Below are 26,315 nucleotides of genomic sequence, written 5' to 3' on the forward strand. Positions count from 1 at the left end.
ACACTCTGAGTTAAGAACTTTGATGACTACACCCTAAAAAGGAGGGTTTTTAAAAAAAAAAAAAGGCAATTGGAGCCTTGAAAAACTGCAATCCAGCCTCAAATCGATTCATTCCCTAACTGGATTAAGGTCATCAGTCCCCAGTCTATCTGACAAGCAAAGGAAAGGGTGACCCATTATCTAGAGCCTCTCAATTTTCTTAACACAATATCTGACATTCAGTGAACATCTGTCCAGCATGCCAAGAGCCGGGACCATGTGACCTTAAATCAAGGGGAAAAACAGACAATAGAAAAAGTTCTACAGGTGATCCCAATACTGGAGTTAGCAGGAAAAAGATTTTAAATGGCTATAAATACGTTTTTAAAAATTCAGGAATATTTTGAGACAACAGAAGAAAAGGTATGGAATATATGTTAAACCAAATGGACATCCCACAACTGAAAAAAATACTAAGATTAAGAACTATATGAATAAAACCACAGATTGGAAAAAGCAGAACAGAGGATTAATGAACTGGAAGACAGGTCAATGGGACTGAAGCACTGAGAGAGAAACAGTGGAAAATACATAAAAGAATGAAAGAGACCCATAGGATATTGTGACCAGGACTAACATACACAATTGGAATCCAAGAGTAACAGAGAGAACGGGGCATAAGCAAAAGGAGAAGAGATAATGGCTGAGAATTTTTCACAAAAATTTTTGATTAAACACAACAACTTACAGATTCAAGAAGAACTGCAAACCCCAGCAGGATGCATACAAAGACAGGCACACCTAGACACATTTCTAAAACTGATGAAATCCAAAGACAAAGGGAACATCTTAGAAGCTTCTAGAGAAAAAAAGACACACTACATTCAAACAAGCAACAATAAGACTGGTGGTTTATTTAACAGACAGAACTGACAGAAGCCAGAAGACAATGCAGTGATATCTTTAAAATGCTGGGAGAAAATAACTGCCAACGTAAAATGCTACTCCCAGCTAAAATATCTTCAAAAAGTAAGAGTGGAATTCTGCTTTCAGGTTCAACATGTAAAGAGCTTTGAAGTAATCACTTCCATCCTTACAATAAGAAAAAAGCTGAACAAATGAAAAATCAATGGCTTTTTTTAGAACCATCAGAGAAATTTGAAATCTAGAGGGACAGACGTACACAGAGAATCACGGCCAACATCAGCTTACCTGGAGCAGAAGCCACTGTGGCCACAGACTGGTAGGAACACTTAAGTGGTGATTCTGACAAAGTGCTGGAAGCTGAGTGAGGACTAGCTTGAGAATGAGAAACTCCTGGGGGCCCAGTCTCAGAGGTGGGCACACTTTCCTGGATTTTACCACCAGGTTCACCAGGTGAACATTCCAAGAAAGATCCCCTGTGTGTCAGGCAAATTACAAAAAAAGGTAGAAGGAAATAAGTAGAAGAAAAGAAATAATTTTCCAAGACTGAACCAGGAAGAAATAGAAAATATAAACAGACCAATCAGGAGCACTGAAATTGAGACTGTGATTAAAAATCTTCCAACAAACAAAAGCCCAGGACCAGATGGCTTCACAGGCGAATTCTATCAAACATTTAGAGAAGAGCTAACACTTATCCTTCTCAAACTCTTCCAAAATATAGCAGAGGGAGGAACACTCCCAAACTCATTCTATGAGGCCACCATCACCCTGATACCAAAACCAGACAAAGATGTCACAAAAAAAGAAAACTACAGGGCAATATCACTGATGAACACACATGCAAAAATTCTCAACAAAATACTAGCAAACAGAATCCAACAACACATTAAAAGGATCATCCACCACGATCAAGTGGGGTTTATCCCAGGGATGCAAGGATTCTTCAATATACGCAAATCAATCAATGTGATACACCATATTAACAAATTGAAGGAGAAAAACCATATGATCATCTCAAAAGATGCAGAAAAAGCTTTTGACAAAATTCAACACCCATTTATGATAAAAACCCTCCAGAAAGTGGGCATAGAGGGAAACTACCTCAACATAATAAAGGCCATATACAACAAACCCACAGCAAACATCATTCTCAACGGTGAAAAACTGAAAGCATTTCCTCTAAGATCAAGAACAAGACAAGGTTGTCCACTCTCACCACTATTATTCAACATAGTTTTGGAAGTTTTGGCCACAGCAATCAGAGAAGAAAAAGAAATAAAAGGAATCCAAATCGGAAAAGAAGCAAAACTGTCACTGTTTGCAGATGACATGTTACTATACATAGAGAATCCTAAAGATGCCACCAGAAAACTACTAGAGCTAATCAATGAATTTGGTAAAGTAGCAGGATACAAAATTAATGCACAGAAATCTCTTGCATTCCTATACACTAATGATGAAAAATCTGAAAGAGAAATTAAGGAAACACTCCCATTTACCATTGCAATAAAAAGAATAAAATACCTAGGAATAAACCTACCTAAGGAGACAAAAGACCTGTATGCAGAAAACTATAAGACACTGATGAAAGAAATTAAAGATGATACAAACAGATGGAGTGCCATGTTCTTGGATTGGAAGAATGAACTTTGTGAAAATGACTCTACTACCCAAAGCAATCTACAGATTCAATGCAATCCCTATCAAACTACCAATGGCATTTTTCACAGAACTAGAACAAAAAATTTCACAATTTTTATGGAAACACAAAAGATCCTGAATAGCCAAAGCAATCTTGAGAAAGAAAAATGGAGCTGGAGGAATCAGGCTCCTGGACTTCAGACTACTACAAAGCTACAGTAATCAAGACAGTATGGTATTGGCACAAAAACAGAAATATAGATCAATGGAACAGGATAGAAAACCCAGAGATAAACCCATGCACATATGGTCATCTTATTTTGATAAAGGAGGCAAGAGTATACAATGGAGAAAAGACAGCCTCTTCAATAAGTGGTGCTGGAAAAACTGGACAGCTACATGTAAAAGAATGAAATTAGAACACTCCCTAACACCATACACAAAAATAAACTCAAAACGGATTAAAGACCTAAATGTAAGGCCAGACACTATAAAACTCTTAGAGGAAAACATAGGCACAACACTCTATCACATAAATCACAGCAAGATCCTTTTTGACCCACCTCCTAGAGAAATGGAAATAAAAACAAAAATAAACAAATGGGACCTAAAGAAACCTAAAAGCTTTTGTACAGCAAAGGAAACCATAAACAAAACGAAAAGACACCCCTCAGAATGGGAGAAAATATTTGCAAATGAAGCAACTGACAAAGGATTAATCTCCAAAATTTACAAGCAGCTCATGCAGCTCAATATCAAAAAAAACCAAACAATCCAAAAATAGGCAGAAGACCTAAACAGACATTTCTCCAAAGAAGATATACAGATTGCCAACAAACACATGAAAGGATGCTCAACACCACTAATCATTAGAGAAATGCAAATCAAAACTTCAGTGAGGTATCACCTCACACCAGTCAGAAACGCCATCATCAAAAAATCTACAAACAATAAACGCTGGAGAAGGTGTGGAGAAAAGGGAACCCTCTTGCACTGCTGGTGGGAATGTAAATTGATACAGCCATTATGGAGAACAGTATGGAGGTTCCTTAAAAAACTAAAAACAGAACTACCATATGACCCAGCAATCCCACTACTGGGCATATACCCTGAGAAAACCATAATTCAAAGAGTCATGTAACACAATGTTCAATGCAGCACTATTTACAATAGCCAGGACATGGAAGCAACCTAAGTATCCACTGACAGATGAATGGATAAAGAAGATGTGGCACATATATACAGTGGAATATTACTCAGCCATTAAAAGAAATGAAATTGAGTTATTTGCAGTGAGGTGGATGGACCCAGAGTCCGTCATACAGAGTGAAGTAAGTCAGAAAGAGAAAAACAAATACCGTATGCTAACACATATATATGGAATCTAAAAAAAATTTTTAAATGGTTTTGAAGAACCTAGGGGCAGGACAGGAATAAAGACGCAGACGTAGAGAATGGACTTGAGGACATGGGGAGGGGGAAGGGTAAGCTGGGACGAAGTGAGAGAGTGGCATGGACATATATCCACTACCCAATGTAAAACAGATATCTAGTGGGAAGCAGCCGCATAGCGCAGGGAGATCAGCTCCGTGCTTTGTGTCCACCTAGAGGGGTGGGATAGGGAGGGTGGGAGGGAGACACAAGAGGGGGGAGATATGGTGATATATGTATATGTATAGCTGATTCACTTTGTTATAAAGCAGAAACTAACACACCATTGTAAAGCAATTATACTCCAATAAAGATGTTAAAAAAAAAGAAATAATAAAGATAAGAGCAGAAAACAATGAACTAAAACATGGACAAACAATATAAAAAATCAGTGAAACCACAGCTTATTTTATAAATAGAGCAATAAAAGTGATAAATCTCTAGTTAGACTATTCAAGAAGCAAAGAGAAAAGATTAAAAATCACCAATATCAGGAGTGAAAACGAATACATTATTAAGGATCATATAGACATTTGAAGGATAATGAGGCATGAGTCCATACTGATATAAAGAAATAATTGAATAAATTAATAAATGGGAGAGAAGAGACAAGTCTCCCTTGCAGAAGAATTCCAAATAATTTATGTAGATATCCTGCCCTTTAAGAGGTAGAGCATAATAATTCCCCACTCCTCAAATGTGGGCTATACATAGTGACTTTTTTTTCCAAAGAGTGCAGTACAGAAAAAGAGAAAGAGGAAGAAAAAAAAAGATTATGTTTATAGAGGAGAAGCCTGACAAACACACCTCAGCCAGGTGATCAAGGTCAACATCAACAAGTATAAGTCATGTTGACAGCCTGTGCCTGATGTGATGTGATGAGAAGGGCACTTTACCTCTGTGGTCTTCCTCCCCAAAGCACTGCTCCAGTCTAATCATGAGAAAAATATCAGACAAGTCCCGATAGAGGTACATTCTACAAAATATCTGACCAGTACTCCTCAAAACTGTCAAGGTCGCCAAAAGCAAGCAAAGTCTGAGAAATTGTCACAGCCAGGAGGAGCCTACGGAGACATGATGAAGAAATGCAACGTGGGATCCTGAATGGAATCCTGGACAGAAAAAGGATGTGACGTTAAAACTAAGGAAATCTGAATAAACTATGGAAACTCAGAGAGTTAGTTGCCAGTACATTTGCATTAAAAGAAGGACAAAGGGTAAAGTCTTCAGGCAGAGTAAAAATTAGTCCAGGTGCAAGGACACAAAAATGTAAGATAGAAAGAACGACAAGAAGGGTAAATATGTAGATACATATGACATCTTATTTACCATAAAAAAATAGTCTTGTGGGATTTAGCATAGATGTAGAATTTAAATGCATGACAAAAATAATGTAAAAGATAGAAAGGGGTAAATGAAATTAAGGTATTTTTATATCTAGCATTGCTAGAGAAGTGGTAAACATAATTTATATTTAACTAGATACAAGAAGACAAGGATGCATGTTGCAATCTCTAGGGCAGCCTCTAAAGACTGACAGAGGAATGTATTCACCAATAAGCTGATAGAGAGGAAAACAGAATGGTAGAAATAGTTAAATAATCTAAAAGAAGGCAAGAAAGGACAGAAAAAGAAAGGACATGAGACAGCTGAGTAAAAAAGAATTAAGATGATAGATATAAAATCAACTATATCAGTAATTAAATATAAAATGGACTGAATACTCCAAGTAGAAGACTAAGACTGTCACACTTTATCTTTTAAAATATCAGCTATATGCTGTCCATATGAGACTTACTTTAAATGTAAGTACCCAGAAAGTCTGAAGTAAAAGGATAGAAATAGATATACTATGCTAACACAAATCAAAAGAAAGTTGAAGTAACTATATTATTATCAGACAAAAATAGACTTGAAGGGAAGAAGCATTACTCTGTATCAAGAAGTCATGTCATATGAAAAGGAGACAATTCACAGGAAGTTTCAGCAATTCTAAGTCCATGTGTACCCGATAATTTAGCTTCAACGTGAATAAGGCAACAGTCAACAGAATTAAAATGAATCTCACTAGACAAATCCACAATCAGAGGACAGACTTCAACACACTTCTCTCAACAGCTAATGGGATGAGCAGGCAAAACTTTGATAAGAATATAGAAGTTCTGAAAAACACAATTAATAAAATCAACCTAATATACATACTTAGAAAACTAAAGATCCATGATGGAGTACACATTCTTTTCAAGTGCTTCTGGAACATTTACCAAAATTGTCTCTATGTTGGGTCATAATCCAAGCCTCAAAATATTTCGAAGGATCAGCTGAAGTCATTTAGACTTCACAATGGAATCAACTTCAAAATCAATAATAAAAGGTAAACTAGAAAATCCCAACTGTTTGGAAATTAAACAAGAAGCCATTGGAAAAAAGAAGAAATCACAAGGGAAATTATAAAATATTTTGAACTGAATGACAACGAAAATATGATAAACTGAAACTTGTACGATGTGGCTAAGCCTTCACCTAAAGGGCAATGGATAGCCATCAATTCATACATTAGAGAAAAAAAGGCTGAAAAGCAATGATCTAACCTCAAGAAATAGAAAAAGAAAAGCAAATTAAATCCCAATCAGGTAGAACGAAGAAAACAATGGAGGTAACAGCAGAAATAAAGAAATATAAAACAAATACACAAGAGAAAAATAACAAGTAAAGTTGTTACTTTGAAAAGACAAAAATGACAGACCTCAGCTTCTGCTTTTGGATAGGATGTAGTAATCCACAGCAAGCAAATATTCCCAATGAAAACAACTAGAAAAGCTCAACCAATTAAAAATAACAAAAAGGCATCAGAAAGCCACGAGAGACGTGAGGTTTAAAGAGACCAAAATTCCAAGGTGGGAAGGACCGACCCTTCAGAGGCAAACCGAGGCTATGCAACTGCATTTTCCCTGGGAACAGCTGATGATTCTGGGAGTGGACTTTGGACTGAGAAATAGGCTTGGGCCCGGCAGAGGGCCACTCCAGCAGAGCTAGTTATGTGGTGCTGGAGTGGCAAACTTGGAGATGTGAGGGGGCAGGCTTAAAGCATGACTGGTTTCCCCTTCCGGACATGTGCTGACCTCTGGAACTGCTCAGGGCTGGAGTCTAAGGACCTAAACTGAAAACCTTTAAAAGCAAGGTGCAAGTCCCCACACCGTGGTACTTAGGAGACAAAGGCACGCCTGGGAGGAAGGCCATGAGAACACAAAGGCAAAAACGAAGCCCTAGAGGTGTGGTCAACTGACACTGAGGGTCTGCAACTGCCCCTGCCCTGAAGGAACCAGACAATTTGGGTGCAGTCAGATGCCGAGAGAGTCTAGTTTTAGCCTCTGTCAGAGAGTTGTTGCCGGAAGATGCAGAAATAAATATAGACTTTTGATGGTTGTGTGGAGCTTGGACCAACAAAAATGAAGACGTGAGGGACCTCGAACACACAACTGGTCACCCTCTTAAAACATCTGCAAGATTAGGAAGCTGCAAGGAACAGCTATGAGATGCTCGAGGGTGTTTGTGGGGCTTGGTTTACATCGGGGTCCCTGTCCTTAGGTGCGTAAGACTGCGTGGGATTAGGAACTGATGGTAGAGGGTGGGGAAGGTGCCAGTTCCCCAGATGTGTGAGTTTGACCAGAACCCAAAGGGCATAAGGTAGTCTGCTGGAAGGAGGAAGGAAAGCTCGCCTCCTACGAGGCAAGGTGAGATGCCCTTGCCTTCAAGCAGGTGCAGAAGCAAGGGGCCGAGGCTGCTAAGGACCTGGGATGCTGGGCTGGGCCATTACAGACTCCTGCTTCCCTCATCCACATCTCGGGGGCTCTGTTTGTGTTAGCTGATGAGCTCTGCAGCCCGTGTCTGTCTCCAGAGGCCTCCGCTGGGATGCCAGAAATGGGACTAAGAATAACAGTGAGCTAAACAATGTTCAGTGTATTTAGTGAGTATGAAGAATAACAGTTTCCCATTAGGAACGGCCAATTACAGGGAACTGGAATTGTAAAGCTGCCCTCAAATTCCTGATGAATGGAATAGTTCAATTAGTCTAATTACTCAATTAGGCTAATCTTGACTTATGTGTCCTTGGGTGTTTAGTCATTTTATGTTTCCCATGGGTCACTAGTCCCAAGCAATGAAACTTCTGCTTTATCCATGTTCCCCATGTGGCTTAGTCCTATTCCAAGTATGCAACAGGCACCCTCAAAATGTTTACTGAGGGGAAGGATAGCAGAGACTGTAGTACTTGCCTGCCTAATGCATATTCTCTCCTTCTCCCACAGGGACAGAACCTTGCTTTTTCTGTAATGTGCCCAGCCAAAAACTTATATATATATATATTTGTATTTATACTATTTCCCATTCTTCCCTATAGACCAGTATGGCCATATAACACAGGCCTGGTCAATAAAATACAGCTGGAAGCTTACAATACATTACAATAAAATGTAAGTGGGAGGAGCTTCCAAGAAAGCCCATTAAAAAAGAAAGACTTCTCTGGCTCAAGACTTTTGCCCTTCCCTTTTCCCTTTCTTTATGCCTGAAACATGTGTGTGATGGCTGGTGTTCCAGCAGCTATCTTGCATACATGGGGATAAGACTGGAAGACTAAAAAGCTAGAAGCAACCTGGGTCTCTGAAGACACTGTAGAGCTGCTGCACTGGCCCAATACCAACAACCTCTGGACTCCTTGTTATAGGAAAAAAAACAGCTACTTTTTAAATTTAAGCCACTGTTTTGGGGGTTTGCTGCTAATTCAGCAAATGAAGGACAGGGAAAGGGGAAGAGAATGTATCTAGAGAAGGAATGTAAAGATTCTAGATTACCTTAAAACTCAAAAACTGTTTTCTTGCCACGTTACCAGTTCCTGACTCATTATTTAAATAAATTGACACATTTAAAAATGCGTAGGGGCTTCCCTGGTGGCGCAGTGGTTGAGAGTCTGCCTGCCGATGCGGGGGACACGGGTTCGAGCCCTGGTCTGGGAGGATCCTGCATGCCGCGGAGCAACTGGGCCCGTGAGCCACAGCTGCTGAGCCTGCGCGTCTAGAGCCTGTGCTCCGTAGCAGGAGGGGCCGCGGTGGTGGGAGGCCCGCGCGCCGCGATGAGGAGTGGCCCCCGCTTGCCGCAGCTGGAGAAGGCCCTCGCACGGAGACGAAGACCCAACACAGCCAAAAATAAATAAATAAATAAATAAATAAAAATGCGTGATAGGGGCTTCCCTGGTGGCGCAGTGGTTGAGAATCTGCCTGCTAATGCAGGAGACACGGGTTCGAGTCCTGGTCTGGGAAGATCCCACATGCCGCGGAGCAACTAGGCCCGTGAGCCACAACTACTGAGCCTGTGCATCTGGAGCCTGCGCTCCGCAACAAGAGAGGCCACGACAGTGAAAGGCCCGCGCACCGCGATGAAGAGTGGCCCCCACTTGCCACAACTAGAGAAAGCCCTCGCACAGAAATGAAGACCCAACACAGCCATAAATAAGTAAATTTAAAAAAACAAATGCGTGATAGTCACAGGCTTTGCAGTGCAGTGGTCAAAGCAGTGAACTGGGAGAGGGGGATTTCCTGGGAGAAAGAATATGTGTTACAGGGTTGTTGTGAACGCTGGTTTAATGTATGATGCAAAATACGCAGGCCAGGTCTAGTACAATTCCAGAAATTCCTTTCCCCTCCACCAGTGGAAATTGCACACTTAACCATGAAAAACACATTGAGTTCATGAAAACCCCAACTGAGTTCATGAAAACCCCACTCCTCTGTCAGGGCTGTGAACACAGTGTGGTATCCCTGGTTATCCCACACTAACCAGAAATTCTGAGATCTCTTACACTCAAGAGAGAAAAGGGGGAAATATCAATTATTAGTTAACAAATAGCATTTGTATAGCAGACAAAAACTTCCTGACCATGGGGGTGAAAACAGTAACAGGGTCTCAGCAATGACAACACAGGGACTTGTGCACTCACTGACCTGGAAGCTCGTGCCGGGCTCTGGATTCTATTCTTACGGCTCTCCCTCATAGGGCCTGTGCAGCCAATCACCTCCTGCCCCCGCCACAGGGAAGGCGATGGCTGGTGAGAATACATAATTAGCACTTCTAATTTAGAGTGCAAGGCATTCAGGCCAACGGCTAAGCGGTACCTATGTTCAAACGATGAACAAGTGCATGGACACAGAATTGGGCGAGCGGGTATATGGGACTTAGAGCTTCACTCCCAATTCCCCGGGCATGAAACTCTGCAGCCACTGCCATACTAATTGGTGAGATAAGAGATTTGGGAGAACAGAAGGGCAAGAACATTGCCTCTCCACAGCCAAAATGGTAGGAAGAAGTGAAGGGGCATTGTTATTGAAAGCAAAGTCCTTCCCGCCAAACTCTGAGGCTAGATCCAACCTCAAAGCTGCCATCAATTATACCCAGCTAGCCTGTATTACACCCATCAAGCCGGTGTCACACCCAGCAAGGGTCTGAGGCTGATACAGACCAGCGTGGATTCAAATCCAAGTGCCTGAATGGCTTACCAGCTGAACAACACTGAGCCACGGTCTTAACTCCTAAGCTTTGGTCTCCTCACCTGTGAAATGAGCATAATGTGATCTACACCTCACGGGGCTCCTACGAGGATTATAAATAAAGTATGTAAAGCAACTTCCCCAGTGCCTGCACATCGGTGGGTCAACGAACGCTAGGTGTAGTGAGGACCACCACCAGCGTCACTCTTCCAGCGGCGGTTAGCGTTATCGTCGTGGTTATTATTATTGCTGTTATTACCATTACAGAACTATTATCATCATTTATACTTAAAGCTCTCTAAAGGAGTTGGTTTCAAAGGCTTCCTTGCCACTGAAGTTGGAAACCTTTAACATCTGGATGCCCTGCATTGTCTAATCTAAATTCTTGTTTCTTTCTACAGTAGAAGTCCATGATTTTTCCAGCTCTGACTTCACCAGTAGTAGAATCACTCTGATCTATAAATAATTTAACAATGAAAATTTACATTTATACAATGCTTTGAGGTTATCAGCTTATAGAGTTGAAATCTGGGTCCCTAGTAGACTGTTTAAAATCATCCCACGGGGCAGCTGTGCCTGACGCCCTACTCTCTGCCCCGTCAGCAGTCTCGGGGCTGGGCTGGTGGGAGGGAGTAGGGCCCACGGCTCTGTGGGTGGCCCGGTGTGAGTGGGGCTCTGCTGGACTTTCTGCAGGAGTTGCCGGGCTGCCACCTGCTAAAGAAGAGGATGTGTCACCAGCACCTGCCGTTGGAATTTCTCCCCGGGCAGAGGAAATCAAATTATCAATGCCTGAAGGAGACTGACCAGAGGCCCAAGGACACAGGAAATATCAAGGTCATTACACAAACATCAGCCCCACAGAACCCCTAAAGCCCAGATCCTGAAGAAGCAGAAGAGGAGACAAATTGCCTCAAAAGGGATATTTAGTCATGTATACTCCCTGCAAGAGTACATCAAAGGGCTTGTTTCCACTCATGATGACAAGAGATGCTACAAAGGCACAAAAAAAAAAAAAAAAAAAAATCATCCCACGGTTATTGACCTTCAAGTTAAACGGTTCGTCACGACAGGATCTTTCCAAAGGTTAAACCCAACAAGTCACTAGAAGGGAAACCAGTAGACTATTTGCCTAACTGTGTTCACAGGGAACTGATTGTTAGTCTCTTGAAATGACAACAAACCTTTTTCCCTGCATATCGGTCCTATAGTGGTTTCTGTTTCCTTTCCCCACCACTGGCACATCTCGGGAAAGCCAGGAAACAGGGAGCCACTGCCATGAAGCAAGGGCAGAACGACCATTCCTGTGGTTGTCCCTCAGGTCGGCTGGAATGCAGAGACACTCGGGGCAGAGAAGGGAGCTAGGGTGGGTTTGCCACAGACAGGTACGGGAACCGGCTTCACGTTTAGGGATTCCAACGGGCTTCTGAAACACCTGCTTCCCTCGCTCCTCAGGTTGCCCCCTGAGTCCATTCAGGGCTCTGCTGGGGATTCTAGTTACTCAAGTTCATCAAGTTCATCCGTTCATTCAGCAAACGCTTGCTGGGCCCTACTATGCGCCAGACACCTGGGATGTATCACTGTCCAAAAGAGATAACGATGTCTACCTTTGGAGCATACGTCTTAATGGAGGAGGACAAGCAAACAAGCAAACTAAAGAAATGAACTAAAGAACTGTAAACACAATGTGGGTGGCAGTTGGTGACAGCACCGTGAAAAGAGAAATAGGGTAAAGGAGATCACGGGGGTGGAGGTCAGGCTGTGTTCACCACGTGGACGTCAGGCTCGGACCAAGGCTGGCAGGCGGTGAGGGGACGCCCAGGCCAGCCTCTGAGGAGCTGGGCCAGGGGGAGGGGACAGCCCGATGGAAGGTGGGAGCAGGTCTGTGTCTGAGGGAGAGCAGGAGGCCGGTGTGGCTGGAGCGTACGTACAAGGGGGGCGGTGAGAGTTGGGGTCAGAGAGGTGATGGGTGGCTGGGTCGCGCTGGGCCTTCTAGGACTCTGGCTTTTATACGAGCGATGGGGGGAGCCATGGGAGGGTCCCGAGCAGGCGTGGCCCGCTCTCACTGACTTGTTGGAGGGTCACCCGGGCGGCTGGGTGGCAACTCAGCTGTAGCGGGCAGGGCAGGAGCAGGAGAGAGCGAGGAGGCCGCTGCAACAGCCCGGGAGAGGGTGGGTGGGTGGGAGCAGGGGCTGGCGAGCAGTTGCTGCGTCCTGGGGCGAGTTCAAGGGAGCCGACGGGCGCGGGTGATGCCCTGGATGTGGGTGTGAGAGGAAGAGGACAGTCAGGGAGGGCTCCAGGACTCCAGGCCTGAACCGCTGGCAAAGCGGCTGCCCCAGGCTGAGAACGGAGCGGCTGCTGGCCGAACTTTTGGGAGAGTGGTCTGGGGCAGCAACGAGCCACGTGAACGGGGGAGCCCCTGGCTCATCGACGGCCGGCGAAGCCTAAGGTGGAAACTGCTCGGCTCAGCTGACGGACCCAAAGGTGCTCTCGGGTGAGCAGGTGAGAAGCTGGCCTCGGAGTCGCGGGTGTCAGTCTCAGCTTTGCCGCCACCTACGGCCCTTCTGGAAGGCAGCCGCTTTCCCCCTCTGGAAAGTCAGAGGCAGACGGGTTGATGCCTGATTTCCTGTGAACCTGTGAACTGACTCTGTGAATCAAGAGCGCTGAGCGCCGTGGTCATTCGAGACTGTTGTGCGTCGGGGCCAGGACCGCTGCCAGGTGGCTCAGGGCTACAGTCTAGGACCAGGCGCCCTGGGAGAGTTCCATGATTCCCGCCCATTTAGCACCCTAACCCCACTGAAGTTGCCCCCATCGGAGTTAGCAGTGACTAATTATCAGCCCTGGTCCCCCAAACCGAAATCTCGGAACCATCCTTGAACTTTCCTCTTCCTTACCCGTTACCCACATCTCTCCTCACCACGCCCCGTATGCTTGTAAACATCAGATCCCTGACTTCGTGTATTTTGTGTGGGGAAGGGGAGGTCTGGACTGTTTCGACAGCCATCTAATCCCATCCCTGTGCCTCCAGCCGGCTCCCTCATCCATCCATCCTCCACGCGGCCGCCGTCAGGAGGCTTGGAAATGAGATATGGAAAGAGCCTAATACAGTGCCTGGCATGGGGGCAGGCGCTAGATAAATTGTAGCTACTAACATAATTGTTCTCTTCTTGGAAATATATTTCACTGCCTTCTAAATTTGCCCACACGGACACTGCTACCTATTAGCTGCAATGCTTCCCTTAAAAATAGCTGAAGATGATTAGCTAGAGGGATCATAATAGGAATTTTAAGCAATCATTTAAATTAATTCCTGAGAAGTCTATGCAGAACCCTTCAAACGGAGTCCTTTCTGGCAGAACCTCGCCAGTTCCCACAAGCACGTGCAAATCAGCACTCTGAGCTTCGCATTTTCCCTGCCAGGTTTTTTCCCCACTTTCTGGAGGAACAAACCACAGCTCTGTGATCACAGCATGGCGGGGACCCCTTGCTGGCAGGGATGGGGGCCCGAGCAGCTTCGCTCCCGCCCGCACGTCGCCCCACCACACGCAGGGAGACAGGTACTCAGTGGATGGCCAAAGAATGCGACAATGAACGCTGTGTTTGGAAAGTTTAACTATCAAAAGCCGGCCACATCCATATCAAAAGCATGCTCTGAGAAAGTTGCCAAAGACATTTTTGGCCAGAAGAATCCTTTTCAATTGTTGAAAGATGCCTAGAAATGAATCTGCTTTGCCCTGGAATAAACCCTTAATGAAAAAACTTAATGTCTATCCTTTTAAGCGTGTTAGTATAAGAAAACATCTGAACTTCTTCAGGAAAGGAGGAAACAAAGAAACACAAAGAAACCCATTCTCCTACCTTCTTGAAGTCATGCACATTAATCTTGCCATTAGGCTCCTTGCTAAAGTCCAGAAATCGTTTTCTGAAGGCTGGGTCCTGCTGCCGTATACAGTTTTTGAGTTTTTCAATAACCGCATCCTTGGTCATATTCTTGGTCACGGCGCTTTTACTCTCAGTGGGCTTGGCTCTAAAATCACAAGCAGGCACACAGATGCAGCAGAGCACTTCCTATAGAGCTCACCTATGTATGGTTCAACCCAGGACAACAAGGGGGTTTACCATCCCCTTTTCACAAAGGAGGAAAGAGATGCTGAGGTCCATGGAGTGACGTGGGGACTTCTTACACACCCATGGCTTGCAGGTTCAGAGACAGGCCAGCAGCACCGCGTCAGGTAAAGCTCTGCCTGAGATGCCAGCAAGTGGCAGCAGGCCAGGGTGGGGAGCTTCAGAGAAGGGGCTGCTGTCATCCTTGTGCTAAGATTTCCAGCTGTGCTTTGAGCTGGCTGACTGTGGTGTGTGACCGGGAAGACATGGCTGAAAAAGGATATTTTTGTGAACTGGGAAAATGAAAAGTCAGAGCCTATTACAGGCCTTAAATTAAATAGGCCGTCTTGTGGTAACTAGATCAAAGAGGTCATCAAACAGCCGTGGGAAGGAAGGGACGTCCACAGTTAAACCAAGCTGATTCACAAAATCAACTTAATTTATAAAAGGTAGATCTTACGTGATGTGTTCTGGGTCTGAGTGTGAGAATGTATGTGTCATTGAAGGATAATTATCCTTCAGCTCCCCAGAAGTCTCCTGGACGCCGTTTTGACAACCATGAGATAGTCCTGGAGAACAGACTTCTACTTCTTTCCTGCTGCTTCTGTCGGCTTTAGGAGCTCTCCAGGAATGCCCACATTTTATGAAATGCTTAATTGCTATTACTTCTTTCACTGGTTTTTAGGAGGCAGACATATCTCATCACAGAATATTTAACCTTTCTCTTAAAATACCACCTTTCTGCCCATTCATAAAGCAGCTACTACTGAAGTGCCCAGATATTCAAATTTCATTAGCATAGCATTAAAATATTCCCATTGCTCTACACTTAAGAATTTTTTAAAGGGGATGTGACAACGTGAAGTCGGCTGAACAGTTCTACATTTTACCTCTCCTTATGGATTTTTTATAAGCTATGAACAAGCAAGTTAAAATAATATCTTTTCATTAGATGAAACCTATATTTTTCAAAATGAAGAAGAGCTCGAATATTCATCAGTCTGACTTTTAATAGATTGACTAAGTATGTTTTATTGTTACAATTCAATTTGACAATCATTTAAATAATTCTGTCATTCATGTTAGAAAATGTTAACCAGTTTAATGAGTATATTTTGCAATAAATATTAAACAGCGGTAAGGAATCTAAGTTTCTGGAGAAGAATAAGTGTGAACGCAGGTACGTAACAGTTGAGTGGCAGGCGGTTTCTCTGGGAGTTGAAAGTCCTGGGTCCTTCCCCCAGGGTGAGCACCGTGCTTGTGAATAACCCGAGGTAAGTCCCCAAATCTCTCAGGTCTCAGTGCTTTCAATTCTAGAATTAGCAGGTCAATGCAGTAATTCCTAAGATCTCTGCTGCTTGCTCTAAAATCCCTGACTTTAATCACTGTTTTTATAGTTTGCCATCTTTCTTATTTAAGTCATAAAATATTTAAATACTCAGTCAACAAATATTTATTAACTACCTACACTGCAACAGGCACAGTGGTTTTAATAAACGCTTTCATTTTGCTTCATTTTACCTCTCAGAAAGATCTGGCAGCTGCTGTTCCTCTTTTTGAAGATGTTCATTTAACAGCTGATCCTTTGGAACAGGAACTGGAGAGACAGTGGGTGGGCCATTAATTCCTAGGCATGCCAAAAGTTTCTTGTAAAGGATTCTTCCTGAAGCAATATCCTGAAACTTATTGCAGAGTCTGAATTTCAAAAAATAATCAGAACACACCCATTAGAATGGCTAAAAGAAGACTGACCCTACCAAGTGCCAGCAAGGATGTGGGTCACTATGACCCTCCTCCACTGCTGGTGGGATGCAAAATGGCGCAGCCACTTTGGAAGACACTTTGGCAACTGAATAGCCACTCACCAGAGGAACCAGCTGTTCCAGCCCTAGGCGCTTAGCCAAAAGAATAAAAATGTATGTCTACACAAAGACGTGCAATACATGTGGCTTTATTTGTAATAGCAAAAACTGGAAACAAACCAAATGTCCACCAATAGGTGAATGGATCCACAAAGTGGGGTAAGGCCATGAAACAGAATTCTACTGGGCAATGACCAAGAACCATACAACAACGTGAGTGAACCACAAAATCATTATGCTTGGTGAATAAAGCCTAACAAAAAAAGAGAACATCTTGTAGCCTTCCATTTATAGAAAATCCTAGAAGATGCAAAGTCATCTGTAGTGACATGGTGCTAGGTGGGTGGAAGAGATGAATTGCAAAAGGGCACAAGAAAGCTTCAGGGGGAATGAGAAAGTTTGGTATCTTCATTGACAGCTTGCGATGGGTTCACGGAGATATATACACATGATGGATTTCCTCAAATTGTATTATTTAAGTATGTGTAGTTCATTGTTTGTAAGAATACTGCAATAAAGATATAATAAATGTAAAACAAAGAAAAAATTTCATGAGAAATTTGGTATGGAATTATGGAAGTAATTTATTGGAATTTGGGGATATGCAAATATTTGAGAAAAACATAGGAAACCACTAATATGGCAGGATCTTTTTTTTTTCCAACATTTTGTTTGTTAATATTTTTCTAATCATAAAGGTTGTACGTGCCCACTGTTGCAAACTTGGTAAAGCCTGAGACCCAAGAAAAAATTCCACAGATTCGTTAAAATGCACAAGGCTCAGAGCCCAGGAGGTGTGGGTGTGAGCCCTGGATTCTGCCTCCCGGGGTCTGGATATCGGCTCCATGACTGAAGGCGGGCTTCACGAGGTCCGGTCCGCGGACACTTCCCCGGCGCAGTGAGGCCACGACTCTTTTCACATGAATACACGATGTCATGTGTCTCTTCCACCCTGAGTCTCTTGTGCGTGTACAGCGGACTTTCCAGAGGCTGCGTGGCACGTGATCATTCCTTGCTCCGACCGCTGCTGGAGTGTGTGCTCGTGTGGGCTGCGCTCACTGACACGGTCTAAAGCTGCAGAAACGTGTAGGGTCTCCATGAGGAGCTGGAGTGAGCTTTCAGAGATCAGCTCAGCTCAGTTTCTTTAAAGCACTTTACTAGCTCCTTACGAGCTCCCCGTAGGTTATCCCTGCTATAATTTCTGTAACCTCCTTATTATCCAATAAATCCTTATTTTGAAATCCCAACGCTTTTCCTGAGCCTACAGGGAAACACAAGTAGCAAGTGCACTCTCCTTCTCTGCAACGACAGGTTAAAGGTCTCAGTTTTAGCTTCTCGCACAGTAAGTACTGGTAGACACAGTACATACAACAGAAACCCTTTGAGGTCCTCGATAACTTTTAAGAGCATCGAAGGGTCGAGAAGCTCTGACCTGGGCACGTGACCCTTTCTATGCTTCTGTTTCCTTGTCTATGAAATGCACATACTGAAAGCCCCCACCTCAGAGGATTACTGTAAAAATTCCATAAGAGGATCCACGTAAAGCTGTTAGCACTGGGCTGGCCTGCTACATGCATCTGTGCTCAATAAACCACAGCTGGAATAACAGTATCACAATATCATGATGACACGCACGTAGCCAGGGGTCAGAGCATGAGCTCCAAACTGCGCTTTGCTTGGTAAGTACCAGCAATTGTTATAATTGCTTCCGTAACACTCTGTGATGATCACTGTGGTAAGTATTACAGCTACAACTGTGAGAAAAGCAAAGCAATGCCCACCTCACGGAGCTGCAAGAGGCTGGCAAACTGCTCATTCTGAACCAAGGGAACAGATCACCGAAAAGCCCAGAGGCAGCAGAGAGCTTGGTGTTCTCAAGAAATAGGAAGCCAGTCAGCCCAGCTGAGCTGGGACCTGCAGGAACAGCCGCAGCATTCGAGAGCTTCCCATGGGCTTGATACTGGGTGAGAGGATTCATGCCTATTACCTCATTTGATCCTGACCACAACTCTCGAAGTAACATTTGCAGGAGGAAAGAGGCTCAGAACGTGCCCAAGTTCACAGCTAGCTCTGGGCCGAGCCGGGATTTGAACCCAGGCAGTCTGGCTGCAGAGCCCGAGTTCTGGAGAGGTTTTTTTCTTTTTTTTAATTAATTAATTTATTTTATTTATTTACTTTTGGCTGCGTTGGGTCTTCGTTGCTGCACGCGGGCTCTCTCTAGTTGCGGTGAGCGGGGGCTACTCTTCGTTGCGGTGCATGGGCTTCTCGTTGCGGTGGCTTCTCTTGTTGCGGAGCATGGGCTCTAGGCGTGCGGGCTTCCGTAGTTGTGGCACTCGGGCTCAGTAGTTGTGGCTCGCGGGCTCCAGAGCGCAGGCTCAGTAGTTGTGGCGCATGGGTTTAGTTGCTGCACGGCCTGTGGGATCTTCCCGGACCAGGTCTCGAACCTGTGTCCCCTGCATTGGCAGGTGGATTCTTAACCACTGAGCCACCAGGGAAGCCACTCTGGAGAGGTTTGAGGATCCTGACGGGCTGGGAAGTCACGCTCCATTAAAGCATCTGGTATTTCCCTAATGGCAAGAGGACACCCAAATGCTTCAAGCAGGGTTTTAACGTGATCGTCTTTGTAGTTTAGACAAAGACTGGCTACATAATGGAGAAGAGAATAGGGGGGCTTCCATCTCAAATATCCAATTGCCTGCACAACCAGTCCACTTAAGCTCACTCATTCATTCATTCATTCATTCATTCCGTCGCTTGACACTTAAGATGCCCTGTCCATGAGCCGGGTACGGTTCCACTCCTAGGTACCGGGACTTCGGGAGTGAAGAGACAAAGTCCCTGTGCTTTACATCCTTGGTGGGTGGCACAGGTAATAAACGTAAACAGATGACAAGAGCCATGAAAAATGGAGCCGGGTGACAGGTAGAGAGTACCTGGGAGGTGGGGTGGAGGGGAGGTGGAGAAGGAGGTGAATAGAGTGACCTGTCACTCTGGGTGGTGGGGTGTCACCAATCTCCTCTCCAGGTTAACATGTCCAAAATGGAACTTCTGATTTTCACCCCTGAAACTCCCCCAGCTCAGGTGACAGTCCTGAGTACCTAGATGCTCAAGCCGGAAGCTGGGGCTCATCCTCGCTTCCTTCCCACCCCACCCCAATCCACGCCCCTGGCAGTCCAAACACACCTTGAACCTCCACATGAGTTCACGGTGTGTATTCGTAGGAGAACTACAGAGATAAAGGGTAGCTCCATCGGGGGCGGGGCGGGGGCGGGTGCTGGCGGTTCATGTTACATCAAGCTGATTTCCAAAGGCGCTTTATCATTTACACGCCCACAAGGCACACAGGAGAGGACCAGTTTCTCCACCTCCCTGCTCTATCTTTTAATGTGTTTGCAAATTTACAATTCTTTTACTTCAAGTGATATCTAACGTAGTTCATACTTCCTTCTACTTATTAACCTATATTTTAGCAAAGCGACAGCAAGTCTCATGCTCAGAGTGCTTGGCAGATAGAGACATCGCGTTAGGATTTAATCATATTGTTTTCATGAAGTGCAGTCTTAGTGTGACCTCTTTACAGCAAGTGTTGATGTTTTTACATGTATGGTGGTCAGAAAAGCCTTTAAAAAAATTAATACACTTCAGAAAAAGAGGAGTTGATATAAAGAAAATAAAATGTACTCAGGTAGAACATGAACGCCCAAAGTGTGGGCGACATCTTCCTTTTCATGGACAAGTAAACAGAGACCCCCAAGAGGTTCCCCTCTCTTGCCCCTTGGAAGCTGCAGTCTCCCAGGGTTCCTATCCCTTCTCCAGCCTCCCCTTCCGCTGATGACCTCACCTCCCCCTGCACCGAGGAAACAGAAGTCTGGAGGGCGGGGCTCCTAGGTTAGCGCCCACGCCCACCCCTCTTCCTGGCCTGGCTCCGTCTATCAACACTTTTTCTCTCCAGTCTCTGGCTTTCCACTGACTTCTCCCCCAGCCCAGAGACAAGCACAAAGCCTGTCTGTGAAGCAGGTGAATCCTTTCTCAGCACTGCATCCGTCACTTCACTCCACAAGCATCCCTGGCGCCTGCTGGGGGGTCCACCCGCCCCTCCCGGCCCCGGCCCCTGCTCACCCCACTTGCTTCCCATGCGACATCTGACCTGGCTGGCCTCCTCCTGCTCCCCGAGACTTCCTGCCCCCTTAGCCCCAGGCACTGCCCTTCCTGTCCCCTTGCCCCAACCTTCTCGGCCTCCTTTGCTGCTGGACCAGCCAGGGCCCTGGTTGCCCGGTGGTGTTCTGCCAGGTCCCACCCGCAGCCCTCTCACCTCAGACGGTCCCCCATCCACCCCGGACAAATGCTTGTTGAACGAACGAACGAGCTGTCGGTGTGAGGAGGACGCTGGAGTCTCATCACGGCCCAGACTCCTCTCTGAGCCCCACGTCCTCCTGGAGTCTTTTTCCCGTGTTGTCGCCCCGACCGGCTGACTCCTTCTGTGCTCTCTCACTGGCCAGCAGCCCCTGGCATCACCGGAGACTCCTTCCCCTCCTCTGCCATCAGCCTCCCGGTCCAGAGTCACCAGGTCTGTCCTTCTACTGCCCAGACCGAGTCCAAAGCAGTCGCCCCCTGAAGTCCTCTGCCGCCCCCTCCTTTCAAGCCCCTTCTTTCCCTCTCTCCCCATTATGTCTGTTCCCCTCACCGGAGCCAGAGCGATCTTTATAAAGCACAGATCTGCAGTTGCCACCCACCCCCGTGTAAAGCCACCCCACAGGCTCCGGTTCCCCCTCAGCTCTGCTTCTCAACTACGGCTGCAGGGCACAGCCAGCGGGGATTTCAGCAGACCCGTGCCCGGCCAGCCTGTGGACGGGGCTTGGCACCAGGGTTTCCGAAGCCCTCTGGGTGGCTCTCAGACCCTGTGGAGAACCCTGCCCGCCGGGTGAACCCGGTTCCGTAGTGTAGAGCCGCAGTCCCTCCTGCCCGCCCTCTGGCATCGTGCCCCTCCCGCCCTCCCCCCCCACACTCCTGCCCCAGCTGTCCACGTGAACGTGCCGTGCGCCCCTAGCCCTCTGGGCTTTCTCCTGCTAGCCTACAGCCTGAAATGCTCTCCCCTTTCTTCTCCAGATTCAAGCATCACATCCCTGGGGAGCTTCTCGCCCTCCATGCCACGCCCCCCTGCCCCGTCCTCCAGGCTGTAAGTGTCCTTCAAGAATTGCGCACGGTCCTCTGGGCTCACGTGCCACCCGGGATGCGTCTGCATCGCTTTCCCTCACATTAGACCGCTCTGTAGGTGAAGGGGTTTCTGTAAACCTACTAACAGGACGGCCGGGATGCAGGAGGCTCGCGCAATACTCTTGAGCGAAAGACCAAGTGGAGGAAGAAGTGAACCACCCTGCCAGTCCTGGGCTCTGCTTCCCTCTCCCCTGACCACGTGCAGCAAAGCCACGAGCCAGTGAGCGACTGAAGCCCCTGCAGACACGGACATCAAGGTGGCCTCCCCGCCTTGCCCACTGCCCAGCCCAGGCCCTCGCCCCTCCCTGAGCTCCTCCACAACCCTCTCTGGACTTGCTGTCACCTGCTTCTCCCCTGTGTCGTGTTTCTTCCACCCACTAGCGAACTGATCTTTCTGCAAACATTCTGTAAACTGGATGAATGCAAACACCCGGCCTGGCACGCCAAGCTCTCTGCAAGGCCCTCTTGCTGGGGAAAGCCTAGGCCTCCCCCTCCCCTTCTTACAAACCACAGGAGAAACGGGCTATGAGACATGAGTGTTCACAGAAGGGAGATTCAAGAGGCCAACAATTACCAATAAGATCAACTGTGTTTCAGGTCACTTTAAATCAATGTAATGTAAAGAAAAACAATAAATAAGATTGTTAACATTCCAGTCGGAAGGAATGAAAGAGAAACGCTGTGATTCCACTGGATTTCCACCCACAGTGATCTCCCAGATCACTGCCCACACGCTGGGAAACACCGGCCCCCGTCCCTGAGGCCGTGCAGCTCTGAGTTCTGGGATAGCAGCAAGTGCGTGGCAGGTGGCGTGTCGGTGGCGTCATCCCCTGCAGAGTGCCGGCTCGGCCTGCAGGTTGTCAAGGTCATCTGCAGAGAGGGAATGCCCCAAGGGGTGAGCCCCTCCGTGTGGAGGGTGAAAGGGACACCAGGCAGGGGACCCCTGGGGCCTTCAGGACACCGTTCTCTTCTTTCTCTAATATCCCTGTCCCTCCCCGCCCCCCAGCTTCGGCTCATCCACCACAAATTAAGTTTTAAACTAAAACGAAAGAGAAGTATAATTCAAGTTACCATTTAGGGGCTGGCTGATCATAGCCAGACACCCTGGGAGGTAAAATGGCATCACGATTAAGAGCATAGGAGTCATGCAGACCAGAGGTAGAACCCAGGCTCCACTGACTAGCTGTGTGACTCCAAGGAGGTGCTTAACGTCTCCAGGCCTCCATTTCCTTATCCACGAAAGGAACTGTCACTTACACGCTTGTGTTGAGGACTGCATGACCCAGCATATATGCCAGACTCTCAACCAACGCCCGACGCTTAGTACAGACTCAATAAATAGGAGCTATTATCAGTACTACCTACTAACATGGCAAAAAAAAAAATACGTAGAAAAAGGTTTAAAATCGTAAAACAGACTTGATGGAAAACACGGCATGAAATTAATTTTGTTACCAGAAAACTTACTTTACTAAATGTTCGGTTGTTAAAAATGGGCAGAAAACGCGCATGATTTTCTTGAAGTTATTTCGCCCAATGAGCCCTGTGTCTCCAAGGTCATGTGACCGCAGCATATTATAGAAAACTTGTAGATTCCTGGTAATGGAGTCATGAACAATTTCTTCCACCTAACAGAAAAAACAAACATATTTACCAAGCTGCACGTTTGTAACCTGGGGTGGTAGCACCTTGGGGCCACATAGGAAAGCGTTACTTACTGAATCCCAAGCCAGGAAGAGAGGTGTCTTGGTGTCTTTACAGGAGGATATTTTGCTTAGCTAATTGGGAAAGAGAAAAAATATAAATACAAATCACTCATAAAGGTAGTAGGAGCTTTGGAGGCAGGTGGACTTGGATTGCCAGCTCTGTCCCTGATTATTAGCCAGTAGCTTTAGACCTTGAGAAGTGAGTTTGCCACCCCCCCCAGTCCCCATCTGGAAATGGGATAATAACATTTAACTTGTGCTTATTTTTAAGAAGTACAGGAAACATGAAAAAATGCATCACCTAGAAATCAAATAAATGCAAAGTGAAAGAATAATGAGATGACATTTTTGCCTATCAGAATGGCAGAAATAAAAAAGGAAGCAAACTGCTAGAGTTGAAAATGGATAACATCAGACAATTTGATAATCTACAGCCTCTAGAGCAACAGTGACTGTCTCTGGGGAGCGGCTGGGGACAGAGGTGGGGGGAAAACTCACTTCCACTGTATTCCCTTCTGCATCTTTTGCATTTTGTACTTCATACATATATTCAACTTTTAAAATAATTAAAATATTTTTAAAATAATATATAAAATTTTTATTCCATTTCTGGAAATTTATACTAAAGAAATTATCATAGGATGATGCAAAAAAAAGAAAAAAAAAGGAGGCACTACAATATTCCTTGCAGCAAAATTTATAAAAGGAAGAAAAATGAACACCTAGATTATAAGAGCAGGGAATACGCTGCATATTTTAATCTTACGTAGCAGAATTTTTACTGAAACTAAGGGTTAACAATACGTTAACCAATAACAAACTAAAAAGTCACTAATTATGTGGTTTCATTTTAAAATAAAATAGATATCATATATGAAAGTATATATAGATCCAGTTCATCAAATTGTATACATTACCTATGTGCAGTTTTTATATATCAATTATACCTCAATAAAGCTGCAAAAAGTCATATGCCTGTGTAGGTATAAAGGTTTGGAAGAATATGCAACAAAGTATAAGAGTGAGTAGCAATGTAACACAATTCCTCAATGTTAGAATTAGCAGTGATATTAAGTTTCTTCTATTTGCCTATCTCTGCCTTCTAACGTTTCTAATTCACTTGTTTATATAACATTCACTCAACAAACTGCTTTGTGAGTGCTGCCGGCACTGGGCTATGCCTGTGGGTACAATGGGCAGTAAAACCAGAAAGGCCTCCGCCTTCCTGGAGGCACGACAACATCATGACAGAAACGTGACCCTGTGACTGGCATAGGTATGTGAGGTTGATGCCTGCAAGACAGGCTTCATCAGAGGGGTCAGGGAGGGTCCCCGGAGAATGGGCCCTGGACCAGGGAGCGGGAAGGGGATCCCGGCAGGAGCTGCACTGCCGAGGATGGTGGCAAGAACGTGGGGAGCCTGAGGACCCGAGCGGCATGGCGGTGAGGAGACCCCGTGAGAGGCGGCAGGGCTGGACGGCGTGGCACCTCATCAGCTACGTGGGGAAGCTCTGCTTTATCCTGCGGGTCCCAACGCCGTTAGAGGGTTTGCCCTGGAGGCTGACAGCATCTGACTTAAGAGTAGGCAGAGACCACGCTGCGGGCCACATGGAAAGCAGGCTGCTCTCATGTCTGTATTTCTGTTTTTACAGAAAAAAAGGTGCCTATGAGCAGGGCTGCTGTGACAGTCAGAGGTGATGATTTACAAAAGCTAACAGAGGGTGTGCCCCACAGCAGAATTCTGGAAAAGTTGCAGTTCTTCATTTTTGCGTGTAAAAGGGCTCTGGGACTCCCTTTTGAATCAGAGGTCAAGAAGGATTGAGTGACATGGTTTAGGATGTGCACAAGGTGGGCATTCAGGAAGCCATAATATTGAAACCAAAAGCTAATCTGTACCTGGTAAAGAAAGTCTTTAACAAACATTTCAACGAGACTCTGTTAACGCTCACTGCACGCATTATCTGAAACTAATCTGATTTTTTAAAGTTCTTAAAATGTTAAAATGCTAATAGCTACTAAAGTTATAGAAGTATTTCTAATAATAAAACCATCAACTTTTCAGCCAAAAGAAACAAATACTAAAAGTAAGTGTTTGTCACTAGAGGCAATAAGCAGTTTTTGGTTTTGTTTTTACTGCAAGACATGATTGCAAGAGCAGTGCCGTTGCAATGCCGGGAAAAGGAGTCACATCCAGCATATAAAGGGCTGTCACTCAAGGAAAAGTTTTCAGAAATGTCAAAGAGCATCCTTCAGTGAGATTTAAAAACTAAAAGTTAAACAACTTTTAAACACAACTCTTAACTTAAAAATTAACGCAGCTGAAAAATGTGGTCATCCATTTATTTAAACCATATTTCACCTGCATCTCTTATTTCACTAAGAACACTTAAGTTTCCTGCCATAAACAGAAAAGCAAACGTGAAGTTGTTGTAAAACTCACCTCAGGGTTCTCTTCAAGCAGTTCAATAAACGTGCTGACGTTGACCAATCCGGTGCACCCAGGGTCAAGCGTTTGCATTAGTTCTTTGAATTCTGAATCACTTATTTTTACAACCATGCAATTTAGAATACGTCGCAATTCTTCCCCTGTTATATGTCCGTCAGGTTTCTGAGCATGAGAATATATAAGGGAATTTTTAAAGAAGAAAAAAAGGAAGGAAGAGCATTACGTGTATTTAGCAGCACTTAATAAAGCATGAGTTTGGGCCAGATAGAATTATGAGTTGAAACAAGAATACCTCAACTGATGATCATCATTATATAAACCCACGTGCCAAGAGCGGTGGGGGGAAGGGAATCTAGAACTTTGCAAGTGCAGTTCCTACAGGGTTATCTGTCAGGACACAGCAGGAGACAGTCCCAAGAGAGGAAGGAGGCTGACCCTTTTCCCAGGACAGGCTGAACGCTGGCTGTCAC

The 26,315-nt window shown here is 45.2% G+C and overlaps 1 protein-coding gene across 1 annotated transcript in view; it reads right to left on the reverse strand.

Moving 5' to 3' along the window:
• EFCAB6 (EF-hand calcium binding domain 6) overlaps nucleotides 1-26,315 on the reverse strand; it is a 264,209-nt gene that overhangs the window by 117,311 nt on the left and 120,583 nt on the right. The window contains exons 14-18 of the mRNA XM_068560155.1: nucleotides 25,840-26,007; nucleotides 23,413-23,472; nucleotides 23,162-23,322; nucleotides 16,140-16,313; nucleotides 14,373-14,541 (exon numbers count right to left, since the gene is read on the reverse strand). Of these exons, the coding sequence (XP_068416256.1) occupies nucleotides 14,373-14,541; nucleotides 16,140-16,313; nucleotides 23,162-23,322; nucleotides 23,413-23,472; nucleotides 25,840-26,007 (732 nt within the window). The remainder of the gene's footprint in view (nucleotides 1-14,372; nucleotides 14,542-16,139; nucleotides 16,314-23,161; nucleotides 23,323-23,412; nucleotides 23,473-25,839; nucleotides 26,008-26,315) is intronic.

Source organism: Eschrichtius robustus, chromosome 13 (genome assembly GCF_028021215.1).
Source record: "Eschrichtius robustus isolate mEscRob2 chromosome 13, mEscRob2.pri, whole genome shotgun sequence".
Taxonomy (NCBI): Eukaryota; Metazoa; Chordata; class Mammalia; order Artiodactyla; family Eschrichtiidae; genus Eschrichtius; species Eschrichtius robustus.